This window comes from Leguminivora glycinivorella, chromosome 2, assembly GCF_023078275.1.
Source record: "Leguminivora glycinivorella isolate SPB_JAAS2020 chromosome 2, LegGlyc_1.1, whole genome shotgun sequence".
In the NCBI taxonomy this organism is placed as follows: Eukaryota; Metazoa; Arthropoda; class Insecta; order Lepidoptera; family Tortricidae; genus Leguminivora; species Leguminivora glycinivorella.
In genome coordinates this window covers 26,523,194-26,536,607 of record NC_062972.1, presented here as the reverse complement: position 1 = coordinate 26,536,607, position 13,414 = coordinate 26,523,194, and the positions used below count along the sequence as shown (strand labels likewise).

Here is a 13,414-nt window from a genome sequence, read left to right as displayed (position 1 = left end):
TAAAGATTAAAATAAACTGAAATAGATGCCACTGGTGGCAAAGCCGGGAATCAAACACGGGTCTCCAGCTATCGGTGCTGACGTGCTTATTGCGTATTTTGATTTATTACATACTTCGATTAAAATAAACTGTTATAATAAACATTGACTGCATTTTATTCCATTTTTTTACATGACTTTGCAATAACATTGAGTAAAGCTACTATTTTCTCATCAAAGAGTGGGGCTGGAAGTGGTTAACGATATTCACCCACCAGCTATCTTCCACTCCTTTTGTGAACTCCCTGATGAATCTGTAGTTGAGGATGAAGATTTTGTCTTGGTATTCTGGCTGGACACTAAAAATAAAAAAGACTTATAATTGACAAATACCTCTGGCTTTGAATTCTTGGCAATGATAGTGACTTGACGCAGCATCAACACATGTATTTACAAAAGGATTCTTGGCACTCTGTATTGAAGTATTGTGTGTTTTTCATAATAATCTACTTCACTATAATAAAATAGAAATACTTATAATAATTGTGCTAATACCTAATTTATACCTTAGTCAATTTATAAGCCAGAATTCTTCTTAAAATGTAGTGAAAGCAAATCGAGAAAGAAATATCATACACACATGCTTTTATTGGCTCAAAAAACGTCCTAAAGGCTTATTTAGATATTTATGAGCATTATGGGCTCTAATATAATTAACTATTATTTATAAATTATGTATCATTTATTCTGTTGTTGGCCCAGGGATTAGCATGTGGCAATAATATGTATACACATTACCCTAATGAGACTGGCGGCAAGTCCCCACTCTCCTGCATCTGTTTGAGACCTCGAAGCACATGGTAGCACATTGTGATTTCTACCCAGCGCTTGTCTGATTCATCAAACATCACTCCAACCTGAAAGAACAATCACTTATACACTAATACCCCACTTTACGCGACCCCATTTAGCGCGGATTCGCTTCGCACAAAACGCCACTCAGAAAACATTAGATTGTTTTTTCAAATAAAAAATAGCACTCTATTTTTTTTTTTTTCAAATAAATGTAAAATGTTAAAGATTTTTAAACAAGCTATTCGATTGTAATTTTTCAAGTAAAATATAAAATATTTTCAGTTTGATTCTAAATTTGGTACCCACAGACCAACCCCTATAGACATCTATTACAAGACGACTCGCAGTGGCCAGCCTTCCTAGTATTTGCACTGATATAAGCGCGGGCGCTCGCCGTGCCCGATCAGTATCGACCAAGTAACAGACCCGAAAGCAGCGCGTGTTTTTCGCACAAAAAAATTGGAAAAGGGTATTTTGATGCCTTAAAGATGTCCACCTGTAGTGTGAAATGGTGTGGAAAGGTAACAAGAAGCTCAAATTTAAAAACAGACGGCATTACATTCCACAAATAAGTCATATTTATAATTTATTCAGAGCCGGCATAGGTCAACTTACATTGGCCACTTACGCGTCAGTAGAGGGACAGTCATACTTCTGTCCCTTTTCATCTGGCGCGACTGCCCGCCGTCCTTGAAACGGCCAATCACAGCGCGCTTAACACATTCCCCGCCCGCTCCTCGCACCCCAAACACTGGCGACTCGTATCGCGCACAAAATATACAAGATTTCTACTCTATAGGAGGTTCTCTGTGTTGGTACCTTATTAAAGTGACCCCAATATACGCGAAATTCGGTTTACGCGATTTTCGCTGGAATGCATCACTCACATAAAGGGGGGTATTACTATAGTTACACTGCTGACATTCCTAATGGTATTAACTTATAGATTCATCTTGCATAATAAAAATCAAATTAAATTCTAATTGGATAACAATTTGACTTGTAACAATACTTTTGCAGGCACTTGATAAATTATGTAAGTCAAAAAATATTGAAACTACCGCATGCATAGGATTAATGGTGAAGCTAATTACATACCTGATAAGGAAAAGCATAGAAGATGTCTTCCTTGTCAATAGACAGCAGTTGCCGTTGTGTGACAGACAGCTGGGAGACCGCAGTTTTTAAAGCTGCAATGGCCTCCTTGTCTACTAAGCCCTCTAAGGACTTGAAGTCACTCTTTTGAAGTGCCTCTGAAACAACCTGACAATGTGTTTAGTTAGTGAACTGATAAACTATAACGATATCCCAAATCAGCAAGACACTAACCTGTACTGCATGTTTAGAGGCTTCAATGAACTCTGAAAGACTGAATTCCGGTTCAAAGTAAGGCCTGATAATTAAATTCGCGAACATCCAGTTTTTAATGAATTTGATAAAGGATGGCCAAACTACGGGAGGGAAGTCCATCAGCTGCGGCAATTTCCTCGTTTCTACATTGTTATCGCAATAGCTTCGAAATTGTATAACAGGGCTTGTTGAGGTTATAGGGAGTTGTTTTGGTAAACATTTATAGCTAAGTCTGTCACATATTCTAAAAGTTTGCCTCGTGAGGACTTGCCTTAAAGCTAGACTCATATTTTGAAACCGTTTTTAACTACAAAATGCACTGCTTTAGGCGTACTAGAGAAGCAAAACATGAAAATATAAAAGTTAACGTATTTACACTAAAATTACTTAACTTTTAGGTATGTCAAAATGATTTGACATTTGCTTGACACCTTAGTAAAAATACGTTCACGAAATCTTATTCTTGTTCTTGATCATAAAATTAAATTTTTACATAAAGTCTGTCAGTAAATAAGAACAAAAACTATATGCATCCTTTTCTTTAGGGTGCTAGAGAAAAGGATACCTATAGTTTTCTTTGTTCTTATTTACTGACAGACTTGTTTGACAGAGTATAAATAAATAAATAAAAATAGTTAAACAGCTATTCGATAAATAATTAATTACTTATTCTAAAAGAATGAATTCAAATAAAATGTGTTTTTTCCCTATTACTGTGGCTGTTCGTCATTAATCTCCAATGCAATATTTAGCCAGGTAAATTTAAAAAAGTTTTAGTGATGCCCTCTTGTCGAATGAAGATTTAATCGATTGATTATTCTTCGTATTTCTCAAAAGTCGTACAAATTAAGCACATAAAACCAAAGGGTTATGGTGGTGGTAAACACTGAAAGGCCTAATAGCTAATCCAGATTATTGTGCAAAAGTTGGACCAAGTTTGTAGAAAACTTTCTCGTGTTTATTTTTATATTTTTTGACGTGATAACGTCTAATAACTCGTTACTACGGGCAGCATGCACGAAAAAGATGACGTCATTGTCCCGTTTCCCAATATAGCTTAAGCGCCATCTATTGGCGCGCGTTGGAACTAAGCGGCTGATCGATGCGCTCGGTATGGTTGTAGCGTGTGGCCTGAGTAAAGCACCACAGCTGCGACAGATGGCGCGCCCGTGTTTATTATTTTTGAGTGTTTGTAATTTAAAAACATGAAAGATTGCATTAAAATAAGCATCTTTTATAGAATGAAGTTGTTTGAAAAACCTACTTATTTAGGAGTTAGAGCAGTACGAAGTTGCGAATTTTCCCATAGTATTTACTAAGGCGCCAGAGACTTAATAAATTTACGATGATTTTTTTACCAATATAACCTATGTTAATATTGATAAATCATATAGAACACGTTTAAATAAGGATGTTTTGTTATATAAACTTTTTCTTCTCCATTAATATTTACTGAGATATTAGGGTTCTAAGATTAGTAAATGGCACTAGCACTTTAATAAAATTAACGCGTGTCTCGCAAACGGTCTAGGATACAAAATGACGACTTTTATATAGGTATAGGTTAGGTTCGTTAGGTATCTTCAAACGGCCGAAGGCTCCTATTCTGTGCAGTTTCTGTAATAAGCGGGGCTCCGTCGATATCGCTTTCTGTCTCTGGCGCCTTAGTAATGCTACGGGAAAATTTTGCAACTTTGCAGTCTTTGCACCACTCTAACTCCTAAATTAGTAGGTTTTAAAAAAAACTTTAATTTATAAAAGATGCTTATTTTAATGCATTCTTTCTAATAAGAACAAAACACTATGCTAGAAAGAGTGCAGAGGAAGTTCTGTAGGCACATTTACAAACGACTGTACGGATATTACCCATATATGTATCCATCTCTATTCGTAACAGGAATGGTTGGTCTTCAAACTCTAGAAACCAGACGGAAACTGCTGCATATTATGCATTACCGCCAACTGTTTCACCATTCACCATAGAGTAGATGACGCATCCGTGCTTGAGAGAATGGGGCTGCAAGTGCCAAGAGCGAATGTGGTGGTTGGCATGCCGGGCGCGGTGCCGGCGCGGCGGCGGCGGCGCCTGTTCGCGGCGGCCGGCGCACCGCTCGAGCCCGAGCTGCTCTTAACCGCATCATGTTGGAGACAGACGATATTGACATATTTGCTGATAGTGTTGGTGTGTTTTACAGAAAACTCTTAAGGTTCATAGACTCTACACTCCTTAGGTGATTAATGTAATAACCATAGTTTAACTTTTAAGTGTGTTTGCTTTTATTTATGTCAATTTAACATGTACATAATTATATTACCACATAAGTGCTTTGGTGAAATACTGTTAACTTTTACAATACAATACAATACCAATCCAATTTATTGCACAACAGAAATGTACATAGGAACAACTTTTGTGTATTTTTAATAAATAAATAAATAAGAAAACGTGAAAAAAGTCCCAGAATCGGGCCCCTTTTGCTATACTCTGACCGCCCCTGTCTATACTACTGTAATGTTTGACGTTATCACGTTAAACTACCGTCCGTAAAACGACTTTACAGACAACCAATTTTTTATTTTACTTATTTTAGATTGTGTTCTTAGTGGGTACATCACTAAAGTGCCGCGGCATGGCATCTGTCAAAGTCACAATTGATTGTCATTGTCAAAAATTGCTTTGTTTTCTCCTCGGTTTTCTCGCACCGCCGATTTGGAAATCTTATATGTTATGAGTCCGAGTTTTTACTTAAAAAGCGCTATTATTCAGTAATAAACTTCGCAGACCCTCATCATGGACGATCAAGCTTGTCCCCGTTGTAAAACCACTAAATATAGAAATCCATCTCTAAAATTGATGGTAAACGTTTGTGGCCATGCTTTATGCGAAAGTTGTGTGGATTTACTGTTTTTAAAAGGTAATTTATTTTTAATTGTATAAAGCACTTTTCCAAATAGTTTGACCTAATATATTAAAATTAGAATTAATCTTTGAATCGTCTTCAAAATTTCACGTGTCCCTATTTCATTTTATATTTTTTTAAGGATCCGGTTCTTGTCCCGAATGCAACGTGCCACTACGACGGAGCAACTTCCGTGTCCAATTGTTTGAAGATTCCATGGTGGAAAAAGAAATAGACATTAGAAAACGAGTATTGAAAGATTACAATAAGAAAGAGGAAGATTTTGCTACTCTACGAGAATATAATGATTACTTGGAAGAAATAGAAACTATTATATTTAATTTAGTTAATAATATAGATGTAGTAGGTACTAATAAAAGGATTGAGCAGTATAAGAAGGAAAATAAAGAACTTATTAATAAGAATAAGGCAAAAATTGGTAAGTTCATATTCTTTGGTTTTGGAACAACTTTACTATTTTATTGCATTGTACCCATTACACCCAACAAAGTATACTGCACATGACATTGTAAATAATGTGTCATAAACTAAATAAAACCTTATTCTGTTACTCATTTCAGGCCGCGAAGAATTAGAGCTTGAAGAAATCCTAGAAATTGAGAAACAAATGGAAGAGCTCAAGCGTTCAGAGATATTCCGCCTCGAACAAGAGGCTAAAAAGGCCAAGATTCGGGAGAAGGAGGCTTTGATTGATGAGTTGATGTTTGCTGACGGTGATGCCAAAGACATCTTGAACACTTTTGCTCAGAATGCCATTGCCAATAAGCAGGAGGCTGAGGTGGTACCTATTGTGCCAAAGGTGAGATTTTGTGCGATGTCCAGAATGACCATAAACTTCTTTTGGACATATTTAAAGTCACATACCTGGGTCCAGACTCCAAACATAGTAAATTCAATTGGTAAAGGCTCTTTTCTAGAGAAAGTTGCATTTTATCCACAAGAATGCAAAGTAAATTCATACAAATTTTAACTTGATGTCCCTAAAGCTGGTTGGTAGAATAGATCTTTAAATTATAATTTTGAATGTTAACTGTTTTATAAATTCATAAATTTGATCTAAATTGATGTTTTATTCTTTGTATTTTCCTCATGTTAGTGTGGTGAAAAATATTGTGTTTCACTTGATGGCCAAATTTGTTTGACCTTTGTGCTTTGAAACCCTCACAACACATTCCCATCATGAGTGAAATTTTGTCCCGTTGTAAAACTAATAACAAATTTTTTTAGGTGACCCACTTCTCATCTGGAGTGAAGTTCACAAGAGGAGCCAGCGGGCAGCAGCCATTACCAACCTTTGATGAGGGGCCACTCTACAAGTATGAGGCTCCGGTCATACCGGACCGCTGTGGGCCTGACGCACCAACCATTCAGGAGATTGTTACTGGTGGTTACTTGCAACATGTTAGGTATGTATTGTAATAGTTTAATGTAGTGTGTTATTGATTTATTTTTTGAAAATGGCTTTCCTCCTAACTCTTTTCAAATGTGGTGATGCCTAAGCCAAATATAGTAAGAAATATCAAAGCAAGCATTTTAATTAATTGCTCGTTTTTAAAATTCACCATAGTTAAGCTGGTTTTAGTATCACGCGGACCGTCCGCGCGGAGAAGCTGTAAAACGCTCCCTGAAGTTAACACATATTATTCCAGTGCGGATCGGTCCGCGCGGTCAGTCCACGTAACACTAAAACCAGCCTTAATCTTTCATAAACTGAAAGATATTAGATAATTGAGTATACTACAAATTACATATTAACAACATAACGACAATTAAAACAAAATATACATTCCGGTATTTATTAGACTTTCCCGGCATTCACGGCTTATGGGCGCCTGGGGTATGCTTTGACAACTAATGCCAAGATTTAGCGTAGGCACCAGTTTTACGAAAGCGACTGCTATCTGACCTTCCAGTGCCGTAATGGGATTAATCCGGTTTCTTCACGATGTTTTTCCTTCACCGAAAAGCGACTGGCAAATATCAAATGTTCCGAAAAAATTAATTGGTATGAGCCGGTTTCGAATAGGTATACTTCAAATATTCATAAAAAAAATATTTCTTCTCAACTACAGAGCAGAGAATGAAGCTGAAAAGGCTGGTGGTTACTCCTCAACTCTGCCGTGTTTGCGCGCCCTTCAGGATGCCCTGGCTGGCCTCTACCATGCCAGCTGACCCGGAGACCCCACTGAGACCGTCATCATACTCGACTAGCTATCTGATCAGGCCCCTTAGCCGAATGGCATTTCAGCGACGCGAAATGCCACCGAAACGCCGCAGAAATGTAGTCTGGCTCTGTCGCGCCAATACGCAAGAGCGATACAGATAGAGCTACGAAAGAGATATTATCGTGAGCGTTTCGTGAGCGTTTGTGCATTCGGCTACGCACACAAGCATTCCAAATGACAATGGAAAAAATAAAAATTATATGAAATTATATTTAAGGAGAGTGCACAGAGTACAGATGCAGTGCGAAAAGGGTTTCCTTCGTATTTTTCCGGAAACGTTCGTATTTGTCATGCTAGTTCAGTCCATGTCAGTACATCTTGTACTGAGACTGACAGAAATAGCATGACACGTTTGTACGTTTCTGTAACAATACGAAGGCAAATCTTTTCGCACTGCATCTGTAGGTAAGTACTAACAGTATTTTGTACGGGACTCCTATTGTTTAAGTGAATTATAAATTTAGGCCTGATTTAGACGGCGTGCGAACTCGCATGCGATTTTAGTTACATTGCGGGCTGTTGAGTTACATACCATTTTGCACGCCAATGTAAAAAAAATCGTATGCATACTCGTACCGTCTAAATGGGCCCTTACTCTGTGGATGTTAAGTGTTGATTAAGTATTCTTGTATTTACTGTCTAAATAATTTCATTGAGGCACACAAAATGACATTGAATTCAATTCATTCTTCAGATGAGTCTCTAGCAAGTCCAGTTTGAAGCAGGAGTGTCAAATATTCATCTTTTTAAGGAGAAAAATGAACCTTTTCCATTATATTTTTCTGTAATTTTAGAGAGGTTACAACTTCAGAAAAGGTAAGCAAATTCAAATTTCTACGAAAATGATGGATTATTATGACCTGGTTTGCCTATCAATGCAAATTTTTCAATAGTGATTATGAAAAGTTTAGGAACTTGATAAATATACCATTATATGTAGTTTTAAACATACCGGTAGCTCTCCCTCACCTTGAGTAAATTTACGCGAACCTAAAGTCCTTTGTTGATCTTAAGGCAACATTAAAGTTGAAATTATTTGAGATTAACGATTTGTAAACAAAACATCACGATCGTTATGTAAAAATTCTGATTTAAGTAATGTAAATTCAAATTGATTGTCCCAATATTTTCTATTGTAAGTATCTTTATACCTCTTGCATCGAATGATGGGCTGATGGCACTAAGACATTTCATTTTTTAAGTCGAAGCTGAGTGTATTTTTTTTACTCGAATCTTGGATGTTTAAATTGACTGATTCTCCGATTTTTGATTGTATTTAGATGTGTAATAATGAAAATCGAAACATATGTCTAAAAGTAAAATCAACCTCTTGCATGACTGTCATAATTTCGGCGTGAGGGATAAACTCGTAAAATATTTATAAACTGTGAACTAGCTTATTGAAGTGTAAATACTTAGTTAAGCTATTTAATTACTGTGTGTTGTTGTTGTTATTGTTGTTTGGTAATATATTGAGTGCATTTAAATGTGATTTTATTATTGCTGTCTTCACCACTAAAAAATACCACCACCACGCAATAGTTATTTGTTATACAAGGGGGCAAAGTTGTATTTTAACGCCGAGTGTGGAATTGAAAAACGAGCAAGTGAAAGGATTCTATAGTTGAACCACGAGCGAAGCGAGTGGTTCGAGAATAGAATCCTGAACTTGCGAGTTTTTTAACACACGAGAAGTAAAATACATTTGCACCCGAGTGTAACACAAAACTTTTCCCCTCACTATAGCGAGGAAACTACAACGCAAAAAAATGCGTTTGTCACTGCTTCCAGTAGTTCCACAGGTGGTAAATCATCTTTATTACTAGATTCACCTACTTTTATCAATTTTAAAGCAGTTAATTTGACTTTATTCAAGGTCAAATTACTTTACCCACTAGTGGATAAAATGCGTTTTTACCCGCTGGTATTAAAGGACAAAACACGTGTTTCCGAGCTAGTGAGGGGAAAAATAATTTTATATTATAGGTATACTTTTATTTATTCCTATAGACACGGGTAGGCCGTAGGTTTTCTTGAGGGCCTATAGTATAAAGTTCTTCCAGAAAGTAGTGTAGGTATGTAGACTTATATTCACCGGGATATAGACCGTGATTGCCTTTTTGATTTTTGTCGAGCTCCCGATATTCCCAACACGGGTCTATATAATATCCCGGTCAATATAAGTCTAATGAAACGCAAAGAATCAAGATTTACAACATTTTTCTACCTTCGCCGTTACCCGACATAACGTTACCGCGCTCGCGCTACCAACCTGTTAATTTTGAGCACTAAACTTTTATTTGGTTAATATTAAGTTATAGAAACCAAGCCACGTGCTTTACCTAAGCCGGCTTTTGTCGGCACATAACTCCAACGTCAACATCCATGTTTGTAGTACTTAAATGCAATGAACCTGCATTTAGTGCCAGACAAAACTAAAGTGTAGTACTTTCGTTTAAAGTCCTAAGGGACTTTGTGTATTTATGACGCGGCACTTTTACACCTTATCGCTTGACCAATATTTGCTCCTTGCTCGTAGGTATGTCACTATACCAATACGTATTTCAACCTAACTCACGACTAGTTACTTTTTGAAACTAAACTTTATAAGCATAATGCTTCAGGTAGCTTTTAGTATTTTGCCTTACAGGAGCGTAGTACGTAAAGTAGTTGGTAGACCGATATGGACAGGCGGACAAATATATCGTATATGCATTATCGCTTTTTGTGATTTCTGTTGAATGGACAGGAAAGTGTATTGCTCAATTCCGAAGGGACAGATTAAATTATTAGAGGATTAGATATACACCGGTTTGCTTAGCCGAGATTTACTTCCGATTCCTGTTTATGATTTGAATTTTAAAATTTCCTTTTGGCTAGTGCCTCTTTTGAAAGTACCTATGTAATTACAAAACGTAGTGATTCAATGCTCTTTGGTAATTACTAATTAAATATATACAAGCCACCAAGCACGTGCCAAGAACTGACGGTGACATATCGACATCTGACATTACGAACAATTTTCAAACGTAATATTTTTAAGCCACATCGCGGCTACATTTATTATTAGTGTTTCTTGATTCCGCTCGTTGAATAGCAAGTTGAATAATCCCGCTAAAGTTGATATATCGCCGCCCGTCGCATATCGCAAGAAAATTGAATTTTGGTGACTTTAATTACCTTTTTTTTTGTTTAGGGGGGAAAATGCGTTCCGCATACCACTAGGGTGCGAGGAGGGACCTTAGTGGTTATGTGGGACTCCCGTGTTGGCTAATGAGGCCACGGTATACCCACTAAAAACCCCCCCACATGCTACCTCGCCGCCTTGTTGGCGGGGTTACCGGAACACGCTCACAACGGCGACCCCGCCGGCGGCAGCCGCCCACTTGCAGCTCCTCCGTGGATGCCCAACGGCCCTCCACAATGAGTGCGCCAGATGACAGGGCGCACCCTCCTCCTCGGCCACTTATGGGTACAGTGACGGACCCCCTCGAGTCCGCCACAAAGAGGCCATGGGCGCCAGAAGAGTTGCGGCGCCCGGCGGTGGGAATGGTCTCTGGTTCCACCGCTAACCAAGTCGGCCGCAAAGGATAGGGAGAACGGCGCACCGTAATACCGGCACTCCTCTTCCCTTGCGGCCCCACCAATGCCGCTACAGCGGAGCGGCCCCGCCAAGGTCGCAGGGGGTAGGGAGAGTGGCGCACCGTTATACCATCACGCCTCTCCCCCTGCGATCCCACCTCGGCTACGGCAGTCCTCCTAGAAGCATCTCAAGTGGGCTTTACAAGCCCACTTGGAACGTCCTCCTCGGGCCAGCTCGCCCATCAACAAGCCGGCCCTGGTTGCTTCTTTGCTTCACCGTGGGTGACCAAGCCATGGTTACTAAGCCCCTCCACCACGACAAGGTGAGCAACCTGCGGGGGGTGACTTTAATTACCTACCCGAACTACATCACGGGGTAAGTGATCTTCGAGTATAAATTGCTATTTTATCCTGTGTGTAAATATTTGGTATCCTGTAGGTATCGCATCCTTTTTAAATGACGACAAAGTTCATCAGTGATCGAAAGATAGATTCATTTATAGCACCTATACTAGCTTTTGACCGCGCCTCCGCTCGCGTTAGAAAGAGACAAAAAGTAGCCTATGTCACTCTCCGTCCCCTCAACTATCTCCACGTAAAAAATCACGTCAATTCGTCGCTCCGTTTTGCCGTGAAAGACGGAGAAACAAACAGACACAGACTCTTTCCCATTTATAATATTACATAATAAGTATGGATTACACAAACATTCACTTGCATGAGAACCTTCTCATGAAATTAAGTATAAGTACCTACTTAAATAAATTTGCACAAGGCCGTCGGCAAAGGGGGGTAGTAAATTTGTCTCCACGTAAGCTTCTTCTTCTTCTTGGCCATAATGCATCGGCCATATGAACTGCCCCCGCCTAAACATCATCATACACAGAAACAGAACACTCTCACTCATACATAAGTATACTCATAGATACAGGTTAGACCAGACTCCCTTTGTTTAAATTCGTTAGTTCAGTACCTACCAAGTTTATTTTTTTATACGTCGGGTATTTTCCTCTGTCTCATATGTTCAGTACAATTAGAAAGCATTTTTAAACCAAAATGTATACTTATGTACGAAATGAATGCATTTTATAGTACGCTTGTATCTAAAAATCGTCATATTATCTTCATGTAAGGTAAGTGCGGGAAGATTGAAGGGTTTTTCTTGCGGGATAAGATGGAAAGCTGCCCATGCTGCTTCATTATTATACGGAACATATTTCTTACCCTCTAGAAAAGCCCTTCAGTCTTTCCCCACCTTACCGTCCTTACCTTACCTACCCACTAACAGAGTCTCAACTCTGTTTTGCCGTTTTTGAATACTAAGCTTATAGCGTACTAGCTTTTGCCTGCGGCTTCGCTCGCGTTAGAAAGAGACAAAAAGTAGCCTTTGTCACTTTCCATCTCTTCAACCATCTCCACTTAAAAAATCACGCCAATTCGCGTCGCTCGGTTTTGAAAACGGACAAACAAATAACAGACACACACACTTTCCCATTTATAATATTAGTATGGATAAATGTCACGGAAAATGTTATCCATTGTATGGAGAAAGTTCACTCTAAAACAATATCATACATTTTTCATAACGCTATCGAGTACTTACCTACTTAACATAATATTCTAAATCGTCAAAAACATAGTAGAGGTTCCGGTTAGACCAGACTCCCCTTGTTTAAACTCGGCAATTCAGTACTAAGTTTATTTTCTTACCTTCATTAGCCGTCGGGTATTTTCCTCTTTGTCTCACATGTTCGATACAATTAGCATGTACGGTCGGCGCCGCGGGGCCAGTCTAATTGGCCCTGTGTAAACCCGCCCTGCTATCGGGGTGCCGAGGGCGCTGCCGTGAGTTCGGCTGTATGGAGACGGCTTTCGTGTATTTTAGCTTCATGATTTCTATATGATTCCACAGATTATTAATAAGTTACTATCGTCCGATCCTTCACTTGCCCGCAAAACGACAAACACCTACTATTACGTTACGTAAAACTCAGAAGAATAATAGTAGGTACGTGCCACGCGACTACACAGGCGGGCGCGTGGCGCCTCTTGGCCATTTGTTACCTCGAGGCAACTGCTAGTGGGTAGGTACTTAAAGCGCGACCGCGAGCGAGTGACGTACTCAGGCCTGACGATTCTTATCCATCATTTCGAGCTCACCAACGAAGTCTGTTAGCTTAAGTTTATGATGTTAGGTCTTCAATTTCCCTGTTCCTATAGGTATAAGGTTCTAATTGTTTAGTTTCCGTCCGGTCTTCGTTTAAGGCTCAGTAGGTATTTTACAGAGGATCTTCCTCTCTGCAACTAACAAGAGTCAAGTTGTATTGCTTTTTAACTGTCAGTGACCAAGCTTCGCATCTGTAGATTAGAATTGGGCGGGTCTTGTTCATCTTAAATCTTGTGCACTAACACCTTGACCTTTTGTACCTATGACATCATTATAATGTCATTATTTACCTTTACCTACAAATCTTCTAATCTAACCTAACCATCTCAAAATCT

At 38.8% G+C, this 13,414-nt stretch overlaps 2 protein-coding genes across 2 annotated transcripts; one reads left to right on the top strand and one right to left on the bottom strand.

The window, feature by feature from the left end:
- Positions 1–132: 132 nt before the first annotated feature.
- Positions 133–2,604, bottom strand: LOC125237000. Its single transcript, XM_048143916.1, has 4 exons — positions 2,164–2,604; positions 1,933–2,097; positions 778–896; positions 133–338 (listed from the first exon to the last, which is right to left on the bottom strand). Exons 1-4 carry the CDS (start codon positions 2,470–2,472, stop codon positions 203–205), a joined length of 729 nt encoding a protein of 242 aa, XP_047999873.1. The 5' UTR covers positions 2,473–2,604; the 3' UTR covers positions 133–202.
- A 2,261-nt stretch (positions 2,605–4,865) lies between these two features.
- LOC125239881 (CDK-activating kinase assembly factor MAT1) lies at positions 4,866–8,817 on the top strand. Its single transcript, XM_048147644.1, has 5 exons — positions 4,866–5,099; positions 5,227–5,523; positions 5,666–5,904; positions 6,333–6,511; positions 7,178–8,817. Exons 1-5 carry the CDS (start codon positions 4,976–4,978, stop codon positions 7,275–7,277), a joined length of 939 nt encoding a protein of 312 aa, XP_048003601.1. The 5' UTR covers positions 4,866–4,975; the 3' UTR covers positions 7,278–8,817.
- Positions 8,818–13,414: the final 4,597 nt, after the last annotated feature.